The 25,909-nt window shown below is 41.0% G+C and overlaps 3 protein-coding genes across 7 annotated transcripts in view; 1 reads left to right on the forward strand and 2 right to left on the reverse strand.

Annotated features, from left to right (window-relative positions):
* The window catches only part of PRIMPOL (primase and DNA directed polymerase), a 17,831-nt gene extending 11,667 nt beyond the window's left edge, over positions 1–6,164 (forward strand). For all 4 annotated transcript variants that reach the window (XM_061994297.1, XM_061994296.1, XM_061994299.1 and 1 more), the window contains 7 exons: positions 948–1,110; positions 2,202–2,296; positions 2,759–2,845; positions 2,926–3,034; positions 3,374–3,456; positions 3,540–3,586; positions 4,642–6,164. In XM_061994297.1, the coding sequence (XP_061850281.1) occupies positions 948–1,110; positions 2,202–2,296; positions 2,759–2,845; positions 2,926–3,034; positions 3,374–3,456; positions 3,540–3,586; positions 4,642–4,947 (890 nt within the window). In that variant the 3' untranslated portion in view covers positions 4,948–6,164. The remainder of the gene's footprint in view (positions 1–947; positions 1,111–2,201; positions 2,297–2,758; positions 2,846–2,925; positions 3,035–3,373; positions 3,457–3,539; positions 3,587–4,641) is intronic.
* Positions 5,440–16,741, reverse strand: CENPU (centromere protein U). Its single transcript, XM_061994303.1, has 12 exons — positions 16,670–16,741; positions 16,364–16,508; positions 15,411–15,528; positions 13,898–14,000; positions 12,949–13,036; positions 11,871–11,943; positions 10,770–10,887; positions 9,951–10,029; positions 8,980–9,027; positions 7,658–7,719; positions 6,373–6,529; positions 5,440–5,774 (listed from the first exon to the last, which is right to left on the reverse strand). The coding sequence occupies exons 2-12, from the start codon at positions 16,412–16,414 to the stop codon at positions 5,637–5,639; spliced, it is 1,035 nt and encodes a 344-aa protein (XP_061850287.1). The 5' UTR covers positions 16,415–16,508; positions 16,670–16,741; the 3' UTR covers positions 5,440–5,636.
* Positions 16,742–19,149: 2,408 nt separating this feature from the next.
* Positions 19,150–25,909, reverse strand: part of ACSL1 (acyl-CoA synthetase long chain family member 1) — a 40,668-nt gene continuing 33,908 nt past the window's right edge. For both annotated transcript variants that reach the window (XM_061992644.1, XM_061992645.1), the window contains exons 16-21: positions 25,452–25,540; positions 22,849–22,965; positions 22,337–22,480; positions 21,140–21,241; positions 20,988–21,059; positions 19,150–20,794 (exon numbers count right to left, since the gene is read on the reverse strand). In XM_061992644.1, coding sequence (XP_061848628.1) covers positions 20,654–20,794; positions 20,988–21,059; positions 21,140–21,241; positions 22,337–22,480; positions 22,849–22,965; positions 25,452–25,540 — 665 coding nt within the window. In that variant the 3' untranslated portion in view covers positions 19,150–20,653. The remainder of the gene's footprint in view (positions 20,795–20,987; positions 21,060–21,139; positions 21,242–22,336; positions 22,481–22,848; positions 22,966–25,451; positions 25,541–25,909) is intronic.

The following is a 25,909-nucleotide window of genomic DNA, read 5'->3' on the forward strand; positions in this document are numbered from 1 at the left end:
TAATGACATAGTAATAGACATTTTGGGTTGGGCTGGTATTATGGCCCAGCTGGTATTAAAATGTTAAAAATCTCCACGAGCACAACACTCATAGTTGAACTAAAGTTTGAAAGTTCCACCCTTCTCCATGCCCAGATCTAGTTTCTCTGCTCTTTGCCCTGTCTCAGTGGAATGAGAAGTTTAGCATGCTTTATACAGCAGTGTTATATGTGCCTGAGGACTTCATCTTGGTTTTGTCTCACACTTCTCTGAAGAACCCTGAATTCTTCTCATGGAATTCAGGATCACTTTTACTGCTGGCCTCTTGGCTATATCTGATTTGTTGGAACACAATGCCAAAGCAAGCCCTATATTAGTAGGCTTCTGCATTACTGATATGGCAGGGTTACTTTGCACCTTCTGTTCAGAATTCCTTTAAGCATATTCATGAACAGAAATTAAAGAAAACCAAATTGTTTAGCTCAAACCTGGAAAGCTGGAATACTGAATCATCCCAAGGCTGCAGCTGACAGAAAGCTATGTGGCATTCTTGTATGAGTTCAAGTTCTCTTATCTTCATGAAAATGAAATGCAACCCACAAATAGATCACCCACCTCCTCCATAAATTCTTAGATCAAACAGTGTTCAAGATACCTGTTCACTCTTTGTTGTTGTTTGTGTTTGAGATTGAAAGTAAATTTTCATGACACTTGCTTCAGATGATTGGTGTCTGGTCCACAGAAAACAGGTTTGATTAAATCCTTTCTGGTTAAAACAATTGTGTCTCTTGAGTCACCTCGTGCCTGTGTAGAGGTGTTGTTTGCCTTGATCTTGCCTTGCTGTGTGTGGGCCAAAGTAGTAGTTTTTGCCCCTATTTTTAGACCCAGCGGGAGTTTAATTTGCAAGAACTAAGAATCTCAAATCCCAGCCAGCACAATTGTGTTAAGAAGTATTTGTTTTCCCGTAGGAGTTTATACAAAGAATAGAAATTTCCGGATGTATAAGTCATCAAAAGCAGGAAAAAATGTGATCCTGAAGATAGCAGAGGATAATAAATTTGTCCCTGACTGTGAAGAGAATATTTCCTTGGAAGAAGCATATTTTCTTTCCTCTTTGATTTGCAACATTCGGTAATTGTTTCATTCTGGTGTAATTTACAATTTATTTTTTCTTTTTTACCTTTTAAAAAAAATCTACTTTCAAATGTTTATAGAACACAGAATATATGGCACAGCTTCTGAGCTGTGCCTCATTTCTCTATGCACAATCAAAATGCTGAAATGTAATTATTATTAAGTTTGGTTGGATTCTGTATAGTTCTGAAAGGAAAAATTACAATTTTCCAGTCAATTAAATGTGAAGAGTCTAAATATAATTTTCTCAAGTATGCCAAAAAAAAACCAAGCAGATTTTTGTCCATGTTTACATGCATACCAGATCTCCAGGTTTGGGACAGATACCTCTTTAGGTTGGATACCGGCACATACAATAATTGAGTTTTCTGTAACTAATCTATGCTGTGCATTGACTGTATCTTAAGGTGATCCTAATCATTACTGCAGCAGAAAGAAGGTTAAAATGGTACATGCATCAGTATGGTATTATGCTTATTTTTATTTAAAACCTACATTTACTGTCACTTCAGTTTTTATACCCTGAATGTTCCTTATTCTGAGTCCCAAGGCATAAATGGTGAGGTGCCTTCAGATCACAGGCAGCAGCCGAGGCTGTTCTAAACTTGGATGAGAAATGCTGCTCTGTTGAATTGAGCCTCCTGTGATCATCTAGCTTCCAGATAGTGACACAGCAATTAAAATGAGCTCATTGTAGAGAGAAAAATAAACAAACCTTTTGAAGGGCATATGTGCATAAATATTGTATCTAGAGTAAGTTATGCTGTGAGAGCATGGACTGCAGTCTTGGAATGGCTGGGTCTGGGGAGTTTGGCCAGGAACCCAGTTTTGCTGTTCTGGAGGAGGAAACCGTGACTCTGCTGGGGCAAGTTAGAGGAAACTGTCAAAATGAGAACAAAAAAGTGCTCCTGGGATGGCAAAAGGCAAGAGACACACAGTGGGGAGGGTGGCGGGGACTGCTGGAGCTCGTCTGGGCCCAGCCCCTTGCTCCAGCAGGGCCGCACTGTGCTGTGTTACAGTAGGTTATACCACAGTCTGTTATACTGCAAGAATCACACATTTTCATTTGTATTCTCTCTTCTCTTCAGAGTGACAAATGACACAAAAGTTCTGTCATCTGGCTTTTCAGAGGAGAGAAAAATGTCTTCTTTTTTGAACAGTAAAACTACTACAAGCAGCACAGGTACCTGAAGTCTTTGCTACTGTATAGAAAAATCAAGTACTTTTAAATTAGATGTACAGTGACTTACACACAAGATGACCTTGAGAAGGGCTTTTCATCAGCTGGCTTTCTGCAGGAGGCAGAGAACAGCTGCACTGAAGGATGCTCTGCAGCACTTGAATGCCAGGTACTCCCTCCACTTGCTCCCATAGCTGCTTTGCTTTGCCCCAGTTCCCTCTGTAACTTGGGCAGGGGGCTAGAAGGTTTTCCAATTAATTATTATTGTTGTTGTGGCTTGAGCAGTTATTATTATTCCAGATATACAGGAAATTAACAGTGAATTTATCCCTGGTTTCATGTAAGGATTTGGTGTGATCCATGTACGTTTTCTGTCTGTGGCCTATAGAAAATGTAACTGTGTTAGAATTGCATGTTGCAATGGCAAAGCCACTAAGGGTATGAAGGTGTCCTTTGTTTTATCAGATTCCATGGAAGGTTACCAGGATTCACCATATCCAGAAATGGATTCTTTTGTTCGTTCTTTGGTTAATAAAGATGGGGTACAAGGAGGTAAAGACCATTTCACTCTTTACAAAGAAGTGTTCTGCAGCAGTATCTTTGAAGAATGAAGGATTTTTTTTTCCCCGCAGGGATACGGCGATGGAATTATTTCTCTCAGGAAGAAATACTGGTGTATGATATTTCTGGTTACCGTTGGTGTGAAAATATTGGAAGAGCTCACAAAAGTAACAACATAATGTATGTTCTTTAACTAGTCATTTTAAGACAGCTTGCTTTATTTTCCTGCTCAACTACTACTCTCTAAAAAAGATGAAAAACTCTCATGGGTAGAATAAGCACCTGTTGTTTTGCTCTGGGAGGGTTACAAGGCTTTAAAAAAACCCCCAAACCTGATATTTTGAAAGAAGCCTGAAGTTTGATTAAAAATCCCAAACTGTACAAAACAAGTATGTAATAAATACACCAGGGTATAGAAGCAATACCCATAGATGGGGACATACAAAACCTGTTCATTTACTGACAGTTTCCTAGTGTGTGCATTCACTCGTACTAAAAACTGATTTATGTAATTCTCAGGATTCTGGTAGATCTAAAGAAAGAAGTCTGGTATCAAAAGTGTCATGATCCAGTCTGCAGAGAACAAAACTTCAAATCCCAAAGTACGTATTGTGTGATTTGAAAGCAATTCTGCTTCACACTTTTCAGAATGTTAACTTTAATTTATGCCGTGTATTTGATTTAGGTTTTCCATTACCAGCCAGGCTACGGCTCCCCTTTCTCTTCCAAGAGGTACGTTTTTGTCCTGTTGCTGTGCTCACATTTCCGTTAGCAACGCTGGCTCTGAAGTCACTGAAACTCCCCCCTCCCGCAGTCTTTTGGGCTGCAGATGGCACTTACTCGGGTATAGAATAGCTCCCCAGAGCAGCTCACCCATACGTTTATTTTTCAGTTCTCCAGCAGCAGCAGTAGCACAAAAATTGGCAGCACAGACAGATTACTGAACAGCCCAGCTTCACCTGGGACACAGACGTTGCCCCGGCCTGGTCTGAACAGCAGTTCCCAGACCATTACAGGCAACAGAGTGGAAAAAATGCCTAAGTCAGGCTTTGCTGTGCACTTCTGCCTTCATCTGGGCCAGCTCAAAGAGCAGTGTGCCTGGAACACTTGAGTCAGAGTCAAATCTAAGTCAGTGACCCTCAAATCTGAAGGTCACCTAACTCCACCTTAGTGTGTCAAAGCAGTTCGGTTTACCCACAGAGGCAGAATATTTAAACCTACCTGGTACTGCATCTAGATTCAAGCCCTGAACAGAATCGTTTTCTCACTGAGGAGGCAGTAAGTGTTGGCATCTTTGCAACTTTCAGTTTCCACTTTATGCTTTGAACTTCCATCCTGCAGAATGGTACATCTCACTGCTCTTAAGCAGATCATCAGTAGCTATTAGTGGCATTTCACAGAAAATGTACTTAAGACTTTATTGTAAAACATATATGAATACACAAATACATATTTATTCTATTTTAAGCATCTGAAATTCATTTTCAGATCCTGACAGTATCTTGAAACAGACCCTAAAATTAGTTGTAAACTTGTATTATTTTAAGAAGATGTGTACCACATACTATTTGTAGTTTGCTAAAAAAAACCAGCAAATATCTATTCCTGTTAGAACAGGCTTCCACAGATTAACAAGTTTATAAATGAATCATTGGGTAATCTGCCTGTTGGCCAGCTTTCTATAGGATCCATTAGATGTGACAGTTTCAGTTTCAAACTTCCAGTGGAGTTAAAAGTATGCAGTAAAATTAAAGATACAGAGTAAGTAGTCTTCTTATTTCTAAAAGGAAGAAGAATACATGCTAATGGATGAAAGTGGGAACACAGAAGAGAAAGTAAAACTACATTCTAATGCATCAGACTTGTCAAAAAGCTCAGTATCTCTAGACAAAAGCTTGTCTCAAGACGTGCTGTTGTCAGACAGTGAGTGGGACAATGCAAGCGATGATGCCCAGTTCCTAGAGGCTACTGAAGACGTGGAACTAGCTGAAGCTGCAAACAGTAGTCTGCATGATGCCATGGAAGACATTCCTGATGAAGTTCTTTTGGAAGCTTTAAGGAACCAGAACGCTGGCAGTAAAGAAGGCAGCTGAGCACAGAGGTGGCTTGCAGACAGCTTGCTAGAAACACAGCTTGAATATCTCCTACAGCGGTGTCTTCAAAAGTGCTCTTTTAGAGCATTGAGTAACTGCAACCAAACAAGTGTCCTCCAACTTGGATGATCTTCAACAGGCGTGAGATGATGGAAGATAACCCAGGGTCTGAAGAGAACAGGCCTGAAAACTCAGCATGAATGCTGCTCCTATTTTAGCACTTTTAATGCTCCCTGCTGTGCGGTTTCTATTTTGTTAGTTGTGTGTCCAAGTTTTACTGATGAGCCGGGTAAAACAGATTTCTTTACTTCCAGAAATGGGAGGAAATTATTTATTTAAAGTATAAATTTAATGTAAAGATTGGTCTATCAGTAGTGCAACCGAAGTCTACGTGTTCTCTTTTAAAAGTATAAATTGCCTTCAACCTCACATTAGTAGCCTAAGATTAAAACCAGCATTGTTAACAGAGCAGTTTTACTATTTTAACTGGAATTGCTATTTCATTAATTTCACTGACATTCTGAGTAAGTTGTCACACAGATTGTCTGAGAAAGACACAAGCTCTGATTAAGTCACTGACTTCTCTTAAAGAACAAAGTAAAACAGAGCAAGGATGATTAAGCAGACTTTAAGCATTGACCATTCTAATGATTATTCCCACTGAATGTCAAAAGGTGCATTAAAAACGCTTAACATTTCTCGGATATCTTCCCTCTTTGTACAGCCAGAGCCTCTTCCAGTTTTGTATTTATATTCTGAAAGTGTCTTTCTGCGCCTAGAACTCTCCGTGACTCCAGCAGAAGAGCAGGGAGGCTGGCAGTTCCGTACTGTTGTTAAAGAAATAAAATTACAAGGCAACCTTTTAACTCTCGGAAAAATCACTGACAGATCTGTATGTATTTTTCCTCTATTGGAAATGGTGCAGTGTGATTTTTGATAGTGACAAACAGGCAATATCAAAGAACCATCTGAAATGGTTTCATTTCTGTAGAAAATCACCACACCAGGCCGTGAGCCACGGTGAGAGGGGAAGGACTTCTATGACTACATGAGAGTTACTCTGCTTGTGAAATACAAGCAGTGCTCTTGGCATTAAAAACCTTCCAGAACAGACGTGGAAGTATCAGAGCTTTCCCCACCTTTTAACTTTTAACAACAAAAGAAGCTGATTACTTGTTTCTCACTGTGAATCTTTCTTCAATTTCTATAAAAACATGTTAGACTGGACAACTGTTAACGTCTCTTGTGTCCTTTGAGTTCCTGGACATAGAAAGCAATCCCACTCTGTAATTCTTTAGTTTCTAACTGTTTAAGTAAGCTAAATGTTAAGAGAAATGCCCTAGTCCAGGAAGGAAAAAAAGGGGGGTGTGGGGGGAAGGGGCTGATGCAGAACAGTTCAGAAACACACACAATATCTGTACTTACTACCACTTTTTCTTTTGGGTTTTCTTCTCTGTAATCCAAACAGTCTTGCTGTAGCTCCTTTAAATCGGTCAGTAATGCAGTTGCTTGCTTCAAGGCAGATTTCCTTTCCTCTAACTCAGCATATTCTCTTTGTAGTTGTAGCTTTTGTGGTTCATCTCTGAAAAAGACAAAGACTTTGATGACTGTATCTGCATATTTATTTCATGAGTAGCTATGAGCATACTTCCTGTGATGAAAATGACCTAAGGGGAAAGTTGGTCAGAAATACAAAACAGATGTTATGATAACATACTGTTTAGTTCAGACAACTGGCATATTTAAACAGGGATATGGGTCCACATCCACAAAAAAGCCCCCATGCTTTTTTCCAGTGTGAAATCATTGGTGGTGTGCTCCTGCACAGCCCTGCTTGGCCTGCAGGCCCCAGTGCTCGGTGCTTACGCTGAAGCATACTCGGGGATCTATAAGTGACACAGACCTCTGCCTAAATAAACTGGAGGGCTCCATCCATCAGAACAGCACTCCAAAAGTGGAACACCAACAGGCATTCTAACAGCAGCAAAAAAGTTCTTAAGATGCTCAAAGGAATGAAACACAACAAATTAAAATATATGAAGAGGCTTTCAGTCTGGGAGGGGGTTCAAACCCCTATTGAGGGATGCCTTGAGTTATTTCTGAGTGAAGTGCACCCATAGTAGTGCAAAGAAAACAGGAGTCTGGTAGCCACAGAGAAAGGGCTCTTCATCTCCCCCTATGCCTCCAAGCCTGTGGTTTCCCGCTGTACGTTATATGCTGCTTCAGTATAAAGCTTGTCATCAGCAACCACTTGGATTTGGGAAAGTCTAAGGGCTCTTCCAGAGAACATAATTTCTGTGTTGTGTATTTAAATACTATGTAATGCCTAGTTAGGGAAGGGCGAAGCAAACCTGTACTTAGAGGCTTCCCTGCCAAATTGCAGCGAAATACATTCTCCCACCTCAAAACCAGAAAAACCCTCTGAATTACCTTTGCAATTACAATTATAAGTTACTTATGAATGTATGGTCTGAAACATCACCCCAGAAGCTAGTTAGCTGAGAGAACTTGTAAGAATGGCTGTCTAGGCAACTGAGGTGTGAAAAATAAGAGGTTCTCCCGAGCTTTCGTAAAAACAGAAAGCAATAGAAATTGAAATGAAAGCAAAATGAAATGAAAGAACCAAAAAAAAAAAGCTATTTTCACTTCTGAGTGACAAAATACCAGACTCCTTCAATCAGACTATTACTGCGCATCATTAGAAACATACCTCATTAGCTTTTCTTTCAGTTGCAACAGTTGCTGCCTTTTCTTTTTGATGTCTGTCATTACCTGAAACAAACAGGGAGGAAAGAAACAGATTCTCTAACTTCAAAGGGAAACAACTCCAATTTCCCTGACTTTTTTTCTCTGAGGTTTTATACTTCTGATTCTGGGTGTGGAAGAGTCCAACATACCAGACCTTATAAAGTGCAGTATTTTACATTTGTATTTGAAACACTTTAAAACGTCAAACTCATGTCTCCATCCAAAATTTCTCTTAAGGACCACTGGGTTTACAAACATACAGAAGGACGTGACCAACCCTAGCAGGTTTTTATTTCTTTGTCTTAAAAATGCAGACTTTAGATAAATGTATGTTCTGTATGGTAAGTAACAAAGCATAATTAAGCTTTCTTTAATACAACAGCCAATTAAAAAAAAATCAAACACCCCAAACTAATCATAAGCTTCAATTTAGCAGCTACAAATCTGATTTTAAACAAATGTTTAAGTGGTAAAATGAGGCTGACTCTGGGTGGCTGTGGATGCTAGATGCGTGTTAGAATTTCTGTTTCCATGCAGAGCAGCTTCCCTTGGCACTGCAAGTTAACAAGGTTTTAGCACAGTACTTGCTGCCCCCCCATAAGAGGCTTTCTGATGACTTTATTTGTTAAAACTCTTCTGTCATCAGAAAGTTTGTGGAAGACGTTAATCTGGGCAGAAAGCCTCTGTCAGACAGTGCCAAGCCTGCTCTTCAAGATGTTCAATAATTCACCTCTCTCCTGACAAAACCTGCTCTTACACTCCTTCCTCCTGCCAACCTTCCCCTGTTGCATGGTCAGTGAGTACTCGCTCTGAAGGAGCAGAGGAACAGTCAGAACAGGACTGTTGCATGTATTCAGGGCCTGCCGCTCCCTTAGGCTCCTCTCCTTTAAACTGAGTAATCCAACTCTGTCCTCACAAGTCACTCTTTGCTGCTCTCCTAGACTTTATCTATGTTTCTTGAAGGTTAGCTCTCGTATTTAATTGGCTCTCCAAAGGCCTTACTAGTGCTCATTAAAAAGAGAATAATTGACATGCACAGCTACCTACACCTTCTAACATGCGCTCCTTCTTGTCACACCAGCAGTACACATATGGAGTTCGCAATCCATCATATTTATTCATATCTTCCCCCAAAACCCTCCAGTGGCTCCCTGTCCTCTATTGTGCAGTTGATTCTGTAGTATAGTATACTTTTTTTTGTGAATAATTTCTTCTAGTCAACTTGTTGACATTTCAGTGCCCACCTCTGTGTGCTGTACAATCCAATGACATATAGGTATTTACCTTAGCATTTTTTTTCTTTGTATTCTTTAATTCCTGGGCTTCCATGATCTACAGAGGAAAAGGACAATTATGGATTGACTGTGGATCTTGATTTCATCCCCCTCCTCCTAAAAACACGGTTGCAAGAATTACTTTGGGATAATATAAAAAGCTATTTAAATTATTTCCTCTCTCCTCATGCCAGAGGAAGACTCTTGGACAAAATTAGTCACCTTTTACCAGTTAGTGCAGGTAATACTCCTTTTATCAATTAGTGTATTACTACCTAGCTTCATTTCTCTATAACTTTACATAAAATGTATCAATCCAGTAATTTTAAAAGTTGCTCATTCTAACGAATAACTTAGAACTATAGTTTTAATAGAACTGTAGTTTTAGTACTTACCACAACTCCTACAAAGTTCTGAGTTTATTTTACTCAGAGTGAGTAAACTAGTAACTAGTGAGAAGGTATCTTAGTCTTCTGAGCTAATAAGCTTCTTACAATTAGGTTCAAACAGTTAATTAAAAATTTTCACTAAACTATGTCAGATGCCTCAGTCAGGCCTCCACACAAGTGTCACCATGATGCAGTACACAAAGGTGACATCATCAACCTTTTTGAACTCTAGTCCATGAGCTTTTAAAGCAGCGTTTGACAAAACTGTTTTTTCCTTCAAACTCTGCAGCTCTCCAATTTTACTACATAATGCTTTAGATATGACACACACGTCAGGATTATTGGATGCATGACAGCACCTTTGTGTCTGAAAGCAGTTCTCATGGAAGCTGACACAGAGGCAGCAAATCAACACCTGTGCACAACAAACTGTGGGTTTCTATCCTTTATCCTGACAGGAGAATCGAAAGTTTAAAGGATGGTAAAGTAAATGTGCAAAAGACAACATAAACCGGTAGGCCTGCTGACTGCGACGTAAGATACAGCTCTGTCATCACTACCACAGAACTGGTTTTATTCTGGGTGTACTTACCAGACTGGTGACTTGGTCCTTGAAGGCAGAACAGAAGCCATTGAGAGCTATTCTGCAAACATTTGATTCTACTCTTTGCCTGGAGAAATCAGAGGGACAAAGCACAAGCCACTTGGTTTAGTAAAGGAGAAATCTCATCCAAAACCATTGTTTTGAGTAACGAATAAAACCCAATGCTAAGCAACCAGTAGCACAGGCGACTGCGGATCTTTCACCTACTAGCAATATCATAGAATCATAGAACGGTAGGGTTGGAAGGGACCTTTAGAGATCATCTAGTCCAACCCCCCTATGCGATCAGGTTGCATAGGAACATGTCCAGGTGGGTCTTGAAGGCCTCCAAGGAAGGAGACTCCACACCCTCCCTGAGCAGCCTGTGCCAGAGCTCCATCACCCTCACAGTTAAAATAGTTTTTTCTCATGCTTAAACGGAACTTTTTGTGTTCCAGCTTCATCCCATTACCCCTTGTCCTGTTGCTAGCTACTGTAGAAAAAAGGGATGTCCCAACCTTCGGAAATATCTTCATTTCTACACTGAAAAATGTCAGCTGAGGTGTGGTGTTCTTATATTTGGAAAGATATCAAATCCCTGGAGACCACCTCAAGATCACATATGAAAAAATATTTATACCACAGAAACCTAATAATCATGAAAATAATGTCAGAATGTCACCCTGCAATACTGCACCTCCTCAAGGACACCCCATCGGCAAAAACACAGGCAACTTGTCATTCAAATGCTGAATATTGAGCCATAGGAAAGCAGAATCACAGAATTTTAGGATGTCAGGGGTTGGAAGGAAACTTAAGAATATTTACATGTACTTCGCTGCTATCTTCTCAAATTCTGCCAGAACAACATCCAGTTCTGTAATATCTCTAGGAGATCTCTTCAGCTCTTTGGGACACCAAACCTGTACAGAACACGGGCTATCCACTGCAATAACAAAGATAAGCATTGGACAATTCAGGTGCAAATTTGTATTGTGCCCACCATTAAAATAACCATCTAACAGTTATGAAAATTTTAGTATAAAATTTGAGAAGAGGGACATGTGAATTATTTCATCTGTCTTTGGCTGAAAACTGTGACAAATTTATCTGGGAACACTTTAGAATTTGGATGATCAATCTGAATTATTATCCAAATACCTTGTTCTTCCTCTCAGGCAGGTCTAGCTAGTTTACTAATGTTGGTAGGGTACCCGATAAACTACACAGTGTACCACAGATAAAGCTATTTGTGCTGTAAAAACATTAACCTGAGTTCGGGCAAGCTGCTTTACTCAGAGAATCCTGAGTTGTGATGTTTGTATACATCTTGTATATTATCTACCTGTATATAATGATGTTACTTTAAATCTGGTAACAGTATTATTAACCAATTCCACACAAAGTTAAGCCCTCCCAGATGTAAAGCTAGTACTTGAATGGAATGGGGTGCTGCTCAAAGGAAGCAGCAAGATGACACCCGAGAAAGTTTCTCTCTACCAAAAACTGCCACTCTCTTGGAACAACCTCTCTCAAATGGCTTTATACTGACTGCTGTGCCTGTGCTGCAGCCAGGGGCAACCCAAGTTTTGCCCCACAGCTGGTGTGCTCCAGGCTTCCAGTCCAAGGGATATACTGAAGTACCTTACAGCTCTATAGACACAGACACAGGCTTCTCTCCCAGGGGAACCCATCTGCATGCAAGAGAGAATGCACATCTATGCAAGTCCAGGGCTACATGGGGATCAGAGCTGTGTGGCACACCAGCCCCTCCATTTAACCATTGCTCATGAGTGGCTGAACATAAACCCTCCCATTTCTAGAAGCAGTACATTGCTACACATCAGAAGCAAAGCCCATTGAATTAGAGAAAAACATTCATCTTGAATGAGGAAAAGCTATGTGGGAGCTTTGAAAAGTCTACTTTACCAGAAGGATCTGACATGTTGCTCTCTGGAGGCGGCTTCTTTTTCGCCTTGGATTGGGTGGTACTCAGAGGCTTCTGTGATATAAAAAGCAAATTAACTTCAAAAAAGAAACTCCTAGCTTTACTCATTTTAAATTGTGAGAGGTAGCAGTTAGACAGAAGACAGGAAAGCATTTCCTGAGCAAAAAGCGAGTGCCATTTCCTTGGGCCTGGTTTGCCAGAAGCATCGCCCCACTGACACATCAGCCACTGGCTCTGCAGCAGAAGTAGAACCATGAAGACACTCACAGACCCCTGGTCCAGCACAGTCATTACCTCGCCACAGTAACAGCTGTCTGCTCAACAACAGGTGCTCACCTTCCTCACCTTCAGTGGGTGAAATTCTTCCTCCCCTTGGGCAACTTTGTGACACCAACACAGCTGTAAGAGTGCTGCAGACATAAAGCTCGGGCTCCCTCCTGCACTTTACAGCCCCATTTTCAACAATTCAAGTCAATTTCAATACACAAAATGCTTGAATGCAAATTAACTTCTTTTGTCATAGGCCTACTTTCTCCAGTCTGCAGGCTGCCAACTTCCTCTGCATGCCTGGAACCTCAGTGGGCCAAAAGCATTTTACATTAATTGCAGGCATAAGTGTAGAAAAACACCCACTGGAAAAGGAATGGGTTTAGCTTAATTTCTGTATTATTTTTATTAATAAAACCCCAGTTGTCTCAAACATACTTCACTTCACTACAGAACAAGTACAAAAGATTTATATCCCATTTAGTATGCCATTCTTTACAAACATATATTCCATCTGAGGAAGATTCCTAAATGAGCAAGAGAATAGGCTACAGGATCCAGGAACATCTGCTGATTCTATTTCCCATTGGCACAATGACTGTAGCTTCAGGCATTTCGCTTGGCCATCTCACAGGAAGACTTTGAGGATTAACTTTCAGATGCAACTAAGTATTAAGGCAGTACTAAGAAAGAAGTGAAAAGCCTTACTTTTCCTCCCCCTCTAATTCAGGCATGGCATGAAGTAAATTAAAACTAAATGGACCAACAATACTCATGCAACTTTTTCTGTACCACATTTTCCTGCAGGGGTTCATCTCCAGGATCATCTGTGTCTGAATTCTCAACATCATCAGATGTTTTTGAGTGATGTCTTTTTTTGCTAGGAAAAGAAAAAAATCTGCATGTAATCCCACTACAAACTGAGAAAGAATGATCCTCAGCCACATACACAACCAAATACTGAGTTTTGAGGAACATAGTCTACTGCTGTATTGTTTAGATTGTATTTCCTAAATAGACTACATAAAATGTTACAAATTACACACAAAGGAAACAGAATCTTTTTTCTTCACCAGCAATCCTCAGGACAGTTTAGAAATCCATTCCTAACTGACCACTGGATAGGCACGTTGTAGCAAGCTGGAACTTTGAAACACAGGCAGAATTTCTCCTGAGGATACTTTAGCAGGAATGGAGCCAACTTTCTTGGTAGGGAGCAAGGTTGGAAATAAAAAAAATCCCACTCCATACTTTCACACAAACACTATTATTGTTTTGCCATTTCATTCAAATAAGAACTACTTCAGACTTAAACCACATGTGCCTTGAATAAGAAATATACTAACATTTGAGCTAAAAGCTTAAGTCATTTGCTGTGGCACACATAACTCAGCTGACTTCTACCTGGTTTTCAATTTTTCCACCTTTTAACCTTAGACACCAGCATGTGTGGAACTAATTGATACCTTACAGAGGTATTTTTAAATCTTTACATATTAAAAAAAAATCACACAGTAAGTACTTAAATCCATGTACTGCTTACAGAAAGCAGACTCTTAGTTTATTCTCCCATTTCTTTTCTACATTGCTCATGCTTTTGGTTTCTCATTGGGAAATTTTAGTTACTTGTTACACAGATGCTTTAACTTAAGAGAAACCTGACAAACGAAACGTTTTCCCCATTTAATCTAAAAATCTAAAGACTCAATTAATTGCTGGTCACTATGTTTTTTTGCCAGACCTTCTGTCTGCATTTCTCCTTTGCAGTGCTGAAACGTGACCCGGTGACTCTCGGGACTGCTCCTCTGCGTAGGCATCCACAGCAGTACTGTGCAAAGGGTGATCTACAAAGAACAAAAACACGCCGGATGAAAAGCGTCCCCATCTGTTCAGGCAAAGAGTGTGGAGGTGCTAGTACTGCCATTAAGCACCTGCTTAGGATATGTGTGGCTTGCTCACGAACACAAAGGCAGTCTTCTTAAAAGTATTCTTTGAGGATTAGGACAAAAAATATACAGTGAAAAGCTTCAGGTCCTATACTCATCCACTTGTTATTTCTTCACCAACTGAAACCAAAGGTGCAGGAAAGCTCAGTATGTACATGTGGCATACAGCAAGCAAAACATTTTGTACGGTTTAAAGTCTCTCTTGCTGTGGCATACATCAATCTTCTATATACCTGAACAACTACTTTCTAAATTTGACCTTTGTTTTTAATATGGGTTTTAAAATGCTTTATTAGATGCTGTAAGAAGGCACAGAGAATATTTGTAATGTAGAATTCTTGAAGGTAGCTCCCAAAACTCTGAGAACTTGAAAGCTTTATTATGCCTTCCACAGTGTAGATTTCTTTTTTCAAGCACACTGCCGTAAAAACATAGCATTAGCTTACATGAGTGTAGTGGGGATCCTCTTTATGGCTTTAATAAATACTACTGAAGTGAGAAAAGAGGAGCTTTTCATTTCTCAGCCTTTCCCCTATGACAAACCTTTCACTATATTGTTCCTTACAGCTCATTTCCAATGATCTTTCTAGTTGGTATACTTCCATAATTTTCTTAGGGTAATAACTAGCACAGCTGAGAAACAGCTATTAGCATTTTCTCTACAATTCCCAATTATACAGTTTTCCAACTATTTTTCTTACAAGCACTACCATATAAGAGCCATACATATTTATTAACAGAAGACTTCACACAGGGGCATCTAAACTGATTCTCTTCTAGTGTACTGAGGCCTCATTGCACAAGTCTTGTATGGAGCATGAAAGCGGTTTTAATGTTTCACCAAAAAAAGTGTGTTTCTATGATGTTACTTGTCAAAGTAGCATTTGAAAGTGTCAGAACAACACCCCAGTGAATGGCTATTTGCTGCCATGAATACTCTTACAATAGCAAAAACTCCCCTCCGTAATTTTGTGCAGTGTAAAGAGAAGAACTGAAGATACTGAACTTTCATTTTTAAATGTAAATTCTTACCCAGAGTTATATTGTGTGAAATGCTACCATTCAGACTATAAAGCTTGAACAGTCAATATTTTTACGTTGACTTTTACTTGCTCGTATTGCAGCATTATTCCCTAAATAAGAGAAAATAACGCTGCTCTCCAACCCCCCCTCCCCCCCGTCTACTCCTGCCCAGAACTTTCTCTGGCAAAGAAACAGTACTTTTTCCTAGGTAAGCATTGAAACAGTTTTCCCATGCGATTTGTTCACAAAAATCCCACGTGAAGTGGCACTGAAGTGCATACAAACCAAAGGAATCGCCAAGCTCCTCAAGCTGGTTTGCTTCCGCTACCTTCAGTATCCTCGAGACATCTGGTTCCTCGAGCTGAGGTAGCTTCCTGTGCGGATGGGAGGTGGCTTTGCGTTCCTGGAGGGGTATGAAATTAACAGCTAGTTCATCCTACTTTTTGAGCATAAAATGGATTGAATACAACAACAAATTTCAAGAACGTTTGACTAGAAATACATTTTGTCAGGTGTGTATTGAGTACCGAGCTATGACACACAGCGTTTGAAGCATGTGTTTGTTCCTCAGGCTAGGGGTTTTTTCTCCTAAGAGAAGCAATAGTATAAAACTGATGTATTTTGCTATTTGATACTATAGTGTGAAGTTTCCCTTGTTTTACAGAATCAAATGTATAAGATTAGGAATCTTATAATAGCCTAATATCTGGCTTCTATCATCCGTGGCCCTTTTCAGGAATTAAAAAATTGAAAAGCTATAGTGTAACTTTTTATAAGTGACATTTATAAATCAAGTAATACAGATGTTTCTGTAAAGCAAAAGTGTTGAGAAGAACGGCACTAGTTTGTCATTCACACCACAAGTGTGAGAGTGGACTTCCTCTCTAATTTGTACATGTGCATGGAGAGAGAATTATAACCAGAAAGCACCAACTTCCCGAGTTTTTGATGCTACCAGCACTTAATGTACCTCGCCAGTTTTGTGATGGTACCAAATATAGACATGTCAACTATTACCTCTCTAAGGTGTTCTCTTAATTTTACAAGACTGCTTTTGAATCTTTAGCTGCTTGAAAGTCAATGGCTAACTTCACCAGCTGAAAAGAGAAAACCCAACAAACCCTAAACCTGCACTGCAGTTCCCAAGAGCACCCACCTCTAGAGCCTGTGCTATAAGAGAACGGTAAAACAACAAAGCTTTTTTCCGTTTAAATTCTGCTCAATCTAGCAAAACTTACCTTTGATTTACTTCTGGACTGATTTATCTTAGTTTTCTTCTTTGAGGACATGTTGCTATTTAGCGTATGCTGCTAAATACACAACTGAGGGGAAAGCTACTGAAAAATTGTCCTCGCCACAGTTCTGCTTTGTCTGTCCCAATACCTGGGAGATAATAGGATATCTCTGTTAATTTCATGTATTATGCATAACTCAAGTAGCAAGCCTCACTTTATTAGACCAGCCCTACGGGTGGCATCATATATGTTAGTGATAAGACTCGTACATTAAAGACATACAGTAAGACAATGTATAGAGCTATTTACCCCTTTATTTTTGCTTCACTGCTGCCGTTTGTCATGCAGTAAATAGCGCAGGCCCTGCCGGCTCCCCGAGCGCCCGGAGCCTTGAGGCGGCCCGGCTCCGGCAAGCAGGGCCCGGCCCCGGCAGAAAGAAAGGCGAAAGGCGGGCGGCGGCCCCACCCGGCACCAACGGCTGCCGCCCGGCACAGGGCCCTCGCAGCCGCTCCTGAGGTCAGATCGGATCGGCCCGGTCCGGCCCCGGCCCCGGCCCCCGAGGCACCGACGCGGCAGCAGCGGCGCCGCCTTCCCGCCACGATTCAAAGGGCCCGCGTCGCCGGCGGGAAGGGGCAGCGCCAGCGGCCGCCGCGGCGCCGGAAGAGCAACCGAGCGGCCGCAGGCGGGAGGAGCCGCTGCGGCCCCGCGCAGCCGCGCTGACGGCGCCAGGGCCCGGACGGGGCGGGAAGGGGGCCGCGGCGCGGGAGGGCAGGAGAGGTGGCGGTGGCGGGGCTGGGTCAGACAGCTGCCCTGGCAGGAGAGAGCGGGCCATTGCGCCATTGGCGGCCGGGCCACAGCTAGCGCGTTCATTGGAGACGGGAGAAGGTATCAAACAACCTGTGCACCGGGACCTGCCTTATTCTTGTCCTCTTCGTTTGAGAAACTGCTTCCCTCTTGCCACTATCAAGTGGGCTTATTTCTGGTATCCAAATCCATTCCATAGTCCAGGGACAAGAACATTTTGAATTCAGTGATCTAGATGGGACCCAGCGCTCCTGTTCTGACTTTTCCTGGCACCTGAGCTGCCTCCACTACACACCCAAACTTATTTTCTTTCATCCAGCTCCCTTCCCTTGAACCACTCGTAACTGCTTTGGCAACAGACCAAAGCCTTGCTTGTCTCAGAGCTCCCACCTATCTAGAACAAACAAGTGAATGTGATAATTTCCACCATGGTAACCTGAAGTCTAGGGTCAAAACTAAGAGCTGCTAAGAAGAAAGTATATAACATATAGCAAGTAGAACACAGAGCAAGTAATGTTTGTGTAAAGGTGTGCCAAAATAAAGAACTCCACCCTATCTCTGGCATTTAGGGTCTCAGCACTTAAATTACTAACCTGAGATTTCACAGTTCATCACAACTGTGTGCCACATCTTTTCATCCATAGTTAAGGGTGTTCTTCCAAGCATCATCTGCCCCTACCACTCCACTCCCAACTCCAATCATATAAACTAATCCTAAAGTGATATTTCATTGTGTTTCAAGAGATGGCAAGTTCTCTTCATACTTCTCATGTGGGGGCTAGGGCCTGCTAAATGGGGCTGGGTGGCATGAGCCAAAGGTAACATGCAGCTTGGTTGCTGTAGTTATAAAGCTGTCTTTGAGAGGATGTGTTAAGACCATAAAGCTTGGATCCAGCTCTCAGCCAGGCCTTAGCCATCGCCAGTAGGACATGCAGTAACACTTAAGATAATATTCAAAGCTGTGCTGCTGGGACAAACTTAAGTGACAAAAGTTTCAGATTTCCTTCAGTGAGGAAGACATGTATAAAGGAGCATACAACATTACTCAAAAAGAGAAAGCCCACAATGGCTAGGGACAGAAGTATGCATCTTATTTCACAGAAAAATTTGTGTTAGCATTGAGCTCTAAGCATTGTCTTGGTGATGCTTCCTCTACCCTGGTCTGATAAATCTGCCCATGGAGTGCTTTTGTACCATACTCCTGATGAAAGACCGATATATGGTGTAAGGGGGAAGGGATGATGATAACACAGGAAGGACAACCACTACTACCCAAAAGCTTATAATGCAAGTTTAAGAAAACTCCAGGTTTCACTCAACTTGTACCATAACCATAAACACCACCTAAGTGTCAGAAACCATACTGAAGATAAAAACAAAACTTTAAGAGTACTGATGCAGAAAGTTATATCCAACAGCATCCCTTTCTTACAACTCCTGGCCAAAAACTTACACATAACTACCAGACCAAAGCACAAAGTTTACTTTTGGAAGGCCAAAGCTAGCATTTATCCTCCATTTAGTATGTTTGTAGTAATGATAGAATGGCAGGGGTTGGAAGGGACCTTTAGAGATCATCTAGTCCAACCCCCCTGCAGAAGCAGGGTCACCTAGATCAGGTCGCATAGGAACATGTCCAGGTGGGTCTTGAAGACCTCCAAGGAAGGAGACTCCACAACCCCTCTGGGCAGCCTGTGCCACTGCTCCGTCATCCTCATGGTGAAATAGTTTTTTCTTATGTTTAAGTGGAACTTTTTGTGTTCCAGCTTCATCCCATTACCCCTTGTCCTGTTGCTAGCTACTATAGAAAAAAGGGATGTCCCAGCCTCCTGACACCCACCCTTTAGGTATTTGTAAATGTTCATAAGATCACCCCTCAGTCTCCTCCAGATTAAATGAAGTCTTACAGCTTTGTCAGTTGCCAAATTACACCTGGGCTTATAAATTAGCAGCATCTTTCCTTGATAAACAGACACTTCACCGAGTTGAAATGCAGAAATATTTATTTGGGTTTCCTTCATTGGTTTTGAAAATTGTTTTGGTTTTATAAAACATAGAAATAGCCAAGACTAAGCAAACATTTGAATTCCAATGTAATAAACTACTGCTCTAACAGTTGACTTGGATTTGTGTACCTTAATTGCACACATGTATGAAATTATGCTACAGAGTAGTGCATTACAATCACACACAAATCTTAGTGCAAACCTTGTTGTGCTTGTATTTTACATATATCCATGTTTTCAAAAAACAGCAATGAATGCTAACATAAAACCAACTCTGTTAAGGATAGCAAAAGACTGAGGCTGTAATAAGGCTTATTTCTGCCAATTTCTCTAACAAAAAGAAACTAGTTATTTTGTAATTTATCTGGGCATTAGGTTTTAATCCCTGAACAAATACCTATCCTGCGCCAACACACAGGGCTGTTGGCATATATAAATACTTCCAAATGCTGCAAAGCATCAGGCCATTCTACCTGACCTATTTTGCTATTCGGTGAAGAATACTCAGTGGCTCATACGTAAAGCACAGAAAACTGAGAGGTTATGTCAGCAGCTCTTCTGCATATAGAGGACCTGGCACATTTTAAATACACATTCATTACAAGGAAACAAGTGGCTAGTACAGGTGCAATGTCTACCTGACTGTTAGCATATCCTAGCCTCCTGACTGGCTTTGGGGCTCTAGTGTTCTTACCGGAGTTTGGATCTGTTCATTTACAGGGCTGGCACCACTCTAGAATCGTGTTCATTTCGCAAAGGCTGCACTTGCCGAGTTAACCGCACCCACGCTTCCAGTCCAGAACCACCATATGCAGATGTACTCTGAGCAACCTGCACTCCTCTGTCTCCTTTGTGTGGAGTTCTGACTTCCACCTTACAAAAGGTAGATCTCAGAACTGGCTACAGATATAAAAAGGGAGAGAAACCACTCGGGTGCCTTGCCCCTGTTCATACGAGGACCAATGCAAGACATGATACCAGCTAAACAACCGTAAGAGTAGGGGCTGGGGGGGAGAGGAGTTGTGGTGGTAGCTCATTTGGTTTTTCTTTTTAACAGATTAAGTAATCCCTCTGAGGAAGTAAGAGTCTTGGAGGCATTTTCAAATCTGCCAAATCCTTTGTGGAATTGACAACTGCAAAATACACCGCAGACAGCAAACATGCTGGCAATATGAAAACCTTAGCTCCTTGGTGAAGGAGAGTCCTGTTTTTAGCCAAGGAAGTCCTAAAATAACTTATGTATAGTTACCATTTATAGTTAAGGCTCTTTTTGGAAATTGTAGATCACCATAAAAACAGTATGCAACACAACTTGACGGTAAGGCAGTGTTCCATTTCTTCAGTGTTCCTATGGCAAGTACCCATTTTTGTACAAGTTAATGATTGCACAGTTTCCTTCCCTATGTTTGCTGTAGTCAAATTACAGATATGAAGGCCAACAGTAGACATCAGACGAGTGCCACTTTCCTCACTCCACTCTCAGCTACATTTTGGCATTAGCATAGAGTTCATCTATCTGTGACTGGAAATGTTTCCGCAGTTCTGGTCTCTTCGCCTTCAGTGTTGGTGTCAGCAGGCCGTTTTCAATAGAAAACATTTCCGTGTGCAAGAAGATGTCTTTGACCTGGAAAGGAAACAGTTACTAGCCAAGCTGCATCCCTTCAGGCACAGTTATTAAAAAAATTGCCCAGCCATCCTAAGGAAGCCCATCACATTAAAACATTTCCAGATGCAACTTACAAGCAGTTTCTGGAGTCAGATCGTATCGCTGTCGGTAAGTTTAAAGAAGTAGGTGTTGGTTCTCACAAGCATCTTACCTGTTCAAATGACTTCAAACCTGATTCTTTCCCAATCCTCAACATGTCTTCTAGAATGTGGTTTTTGAGGGCCTGTGGATACAGGAATACATCATATAGCTTGAAGAAGTTGATGTAGAAGAGCTAATTGCTAATAGTTAGCTATGACTCACCTTGTTTTTGCATAGCTCTTCATATGAGCCTTCAAATCCCTTTTTCTTGGCCCAGCTGCGCAAAGTCTCAGGGTCAGGTACCACAATAGCTACTAAGAAGGCCTAAAAAGGAATTTTTAAAAGAAGAAAAAAGAAAAGAAGTTAACAAAGCCAACACTTCAATTCATGCACATCTCTTGCTAGTCAGTGTTAGGTTTCAGAGAGCACAGCTGATCCTACTATAAAGCCATCAGCTTTCTGTTAGTTGAACAAAAGGAGTGCAGTTCAGGAGTTTGTACTTGAGAATTACTCTGCTTAAGACCCTGTCATGGTTTAACTCCAGCCAGAACTAAGCACCATGCAGCCAGTTGCTCACTCCTTGCCCCATTCCAAGGAAGAAAATTGATAAAAGTAAAACTCATGGGCTGGGTTTAATAACTAAATAGTTAATAACAGTTTAATAACAAAAATGAAATAAAATATGACAACAATAATAAAATACATAATGAAATGGAATATAAACTAAGATAAATAAAAACCCAAGGCAGACAAGCAATACCCACTGCAATTGCTCACCACCCCCTGATGCCAGAGTAGTGATCTGCCTGTACCTGCCAGCTCCCTCATTCATATACTGGGCATAACCTCCTGTGGTATGGAACAGCCCTTTGGCTAGTTCAAGTCAGCTGTCCTGGCCATGCTCCCACCCAGCTTCTTGTGCACCAGCTCGCTGGCAGAGCATGGGAAACTGAAGAGTGCTCAACTTAGGATAAGGAATATTTAGCAACAACTAAACATCAGTGTGTTATCAACATTATTCTCACACTAAATCCAAAACACAGCCCTGCACCAGCTACTGGGAAGAAAGTTAACTCTCCCAGCTGAAATCAGGACAGATCTCTTACACTTGGCCAAAGTCTAGACACCTTGGGGTGGGATATTTTTGTTGTGTTTGGTGTTCTCCCCTACCCCTCCCCTCTTAGCAACTGATCTACAGCTATTAACACTCAAATTAATCCAGCTCTACTTCCTGGTCTGAACTAAATCCAGAAACATACTGTATAACTCCTGGAGTCCAAAGTACATCCAGAACCAAAATATTGTAATGTTAAACAAGATTAAGATTTCAGCCCCAAAGTTTAGGGTAGAGGGAGGAAAGTAAGATCCTTTTCTGCAGTTTCCTCTTGCATTCCTTTTAATTACCTGAAGAACACTTACCTGCAAGCTCTCTCCATGGACAAACACCTGAGCAAGTGCTTCACATCTCAGATAGACATTTTCTATTTTCTCTGGTGCTATGTACTCTCCCTGGGCTAGTTTGAAGATGTGTTTTTTCCGGTCAATGATCTTCAGTGTACCATTCTGTGGACAAAAATAACTTCTGCTCAGAAGAGGCACTTCAAGTGAAAAAGCAATCTACACAGCTTAAGCACACCATGCTAGCCCAGTAAAATAGTGCTAGGGCCAGAGTACTGTCACACCAATGTTAGAAGAAAACAGGCTCTACACCCATCTAACCTAAGCCAGGGAAAGCCTCAGGATTGGCACTTGGTAATACTTTTTTAGCTCCAGGCTCACAGATTTGTCTACAACAATAATTATCCTTTTCCTAAAATTACTTGTTATTCCACCCAATTCACTGTGTTCCAATACCAAATATTTTCTATTTTAGATGTTAAATCACTGCTAATAGCTACAGAAATGCATTTCAGCTGTGTAAGTTAACTTACTGGTAGCCATTTCCCAATATCTCCTGTATGAAGCCAGCCATCTTTGTCCAGAGCTTCTGCTGTTTTTTCCGGATCTTTCAAATAGCCACGGAATACAGTTGGCCCTTTTACACACACCTGAAGGTAGCACACGTTAACAAATGGCTGTTATGAAGGGAAGCTGTTGTTACAGAAATATTAATCCAGAAATACTATCCCCCCAGCCTGGCAAGATGTTTGCTTCAGCTTTGACAACCAGCATTGTGCTAAAGCTAGTGATGAAAAAGCCATATAGAAGGGAGAGAAGACTTTATTAACAGTTATAAACACCTAAAGGCCAGGTGTCAAGAGGATGAGGCCAGTCTCTTTCCTCTAGTGTTACAGAAAAAGGGGTAACAGGCACAAGTTGGAACAGAGGAAGTTCCACTTGACCATGAGGAGAAACTTCTTCCCTGTGAGGGTGTTGGAGCCCTGTCACAGGCTGTCCAGAGAAGCTGTAAAGTCTCCTTCTCTGGAGGTTTTCAGAACCTGCCTGGACGCGTTCCTGCACAATCAAGGAGAAGCTGCTTTGGCAGGGGGGTTGGACTGGATTATCTCTAGAGGTCCCTTCCAACCTCCACCATTCTTGTGATACTCTGACTCTAGAACAAATCTAAAAGAATGGGATAGAAAATGCAGTTTTAAGGTAAGGCCAATATCAATATGGACTAATACAATACTAGGCCAGCTACTAGTCTAGGGGATTGGTACAATTCTAAATGGGCAAGAAACTGCCTGAAGATTCTTCAGGCACTAATACCAATTCTCAGATGAGAAGAAATTACTAATGTAGTTCATAGACCACTTATAAAAATCTCATGCCAAGTATTTTCTGCCTAGGTAAGCACTGACCACATCAGCATGCTGGTGAACAACACAATGAACAGGAGACATCGACAGGAGGGAGATCAGAGTATCAGTGGAGGTCCTGATGACCTTGTAGAGACAGCACCAAACTTGTGACCAAACCAAGGTCACGTTTTAAAAACCAGGTCATTTCTGCTGTAAAATGGAGCTTATAGGAAGGATGAATAGATGAGAACTGAGTCTCAGTGAAGTCAAAGGCTGACTGACCAAACGTTTTTCTCATGGCTCCTACAATCACAGGACAACAGCAGATAACTGCTTTTCCCAGTGGAGACAGCAAACAATTTATCTGTATCCTGACCAAGACCTCATCTGCATATGAGCATATATAACTGTTCACAAGTTTGCCATTCTTGAACATGGATAACTACAAGAGTGAAAGCAATGCTGACAGAAAGGAGAATATCAAAAGCTTACTCAGAAAGGAGGACTAGGAATGTCTAATTCACCAAGAGCAGACAGACAATGAGGAGGCAGATCTATTTTAGGCAATGGATAATGAGAGCCAAGCAAAACAAATTAAAACACTTGTAAAATTCAGAGTAGTTCACACTGAGGAAGTCAGGACTGAAAGACTATGATGGTACCTGACATATTAAGAGGCTACTGTATTTATTCAAGTGCCAAGTACCTCCTAATGCAGCACACTCTCAGGAAGTGCAAGCAAAACATTTTACAAGTGAGGTTTTTTTTTTTTTTTAAATCCTACTTGTTTCTCTTCAGAATTCATCCTTAGTCTCTCTAGCAGACCAAGCTTTAAAACCATATTTAAAGTGAAGCAGAAAATGCTGTTGCAGACAAAACACAAGGTCATATGCAAAACAAAAGAATCTTGACATTTCTTTCCACTTGCATTTTCCCACCGTTAAGCCCAAGTAGATCCTTAAGTATTTCTGGGAATGAAAGCCCAATGATTCATCTCTAGTCACACACAAATTACAAGCAAAACAAAAGATTATTTATTGTTTGCAGTCACAAATCAGTTATTTGCTTAAGCTACCTTTTATTTATCCTTTTCTCACCCTTCAAGTGCCCCCAAGGCCTCTTGAAAGCATATGAAACAACAGTTGCTTTCAGGGCTTGGAAAAAATAAGTTACTACATCTGAACATCTGTTCAGAGAGCTGTGTTTTAGCTGGGGCAAAAAAAAAAAGATATTGAGAAGGACAGCATATAGCATTACATCACAAAGTTGAGTCTTCAAAGTGCAATTTGTAAGACAAACGTTCGTGTTGTGCATGCTGCTGAAATACATTAAGAAGAATGCACAGGCAGTTGTCACAAATCATTAGCAGCTTCCATGGCATTTTAGTCCATTCCTCTCAAGTGGTCCAGCCACTTTAAGTTACCTCATCTCACACATCACAAGCTGGGTAACAAGCTCCCTGCATCAGCAGTTCTCCAGTATTTGGTAGTGGGAGTTGAGGGGAAGCCCTCTACTAGCTTTTTACTAGAGGATAAATGCAGTGTGAATGAGAGAACTTCTCAGCCATCCCTGAACTGGAAGATGGCATGTTGGTCATACAACAATAAATACATAGTAATCTGTTATCCCACAGTACATTACTTTTTCCCCTCCAGGACACTTTCTGTTCTGCTTCTGCTGACATTAGATGCAGGCCTTTAGATAGCAGGGCATGTTGAGCACTTTTACTAAGCTCAGTTAAACAAAATCAAGATTTCACAAGAGGCTCATATTAATCTTCTGAAATTACTTACCTCACCCTCTCCTTTGGCAGCCAAGTAATTCATTTCTTGTACATCAACAAGTTTTATCATACTGCATGGCATGGGTGCTCCAACATGACCTATGAAATAGAGTAACACTCAATAGCCTGAACAGCTTTTTGACAGGTTCTCAAAAACAATAACCTGGTTACATGCCAAAGTAGAAAAGATTGAAAACTGATTTCTGGTAATTTATTACCCCAACACTGGTACAGCAATAGTGTACATAGTGTACATTTGCTGTGACTGAAACCTGAAATTCTCCAGCACCTCTAGGATGTTACAGGCTGAACCATGTATGCAGGCTGCTTTTTTCTTTTAAGGATCCTCACTCTATGGACATATTTAAGTTGCAAAAGTCCCATTACAGTTTGAATTATCAGTAATTTTTCCAGTTAAAGAGCTAGAATTGTAACTGAGGAGGACTGGCTGATTCCCCAGAAGGCTGT

This window comes from Colius striatus, chromosome 3 (assembly GCF_028858725.1).
Source record: "Colius striatus isolate bColStr4 chromosome 3, bColStr4.1.hap1, whole genome shotgun sequence".
Lineage (NCBI taxonomy): Eukaryota > Metazoa > Chordata > Aves > Coliiformes > Coliidae > Colius > Colius striatus.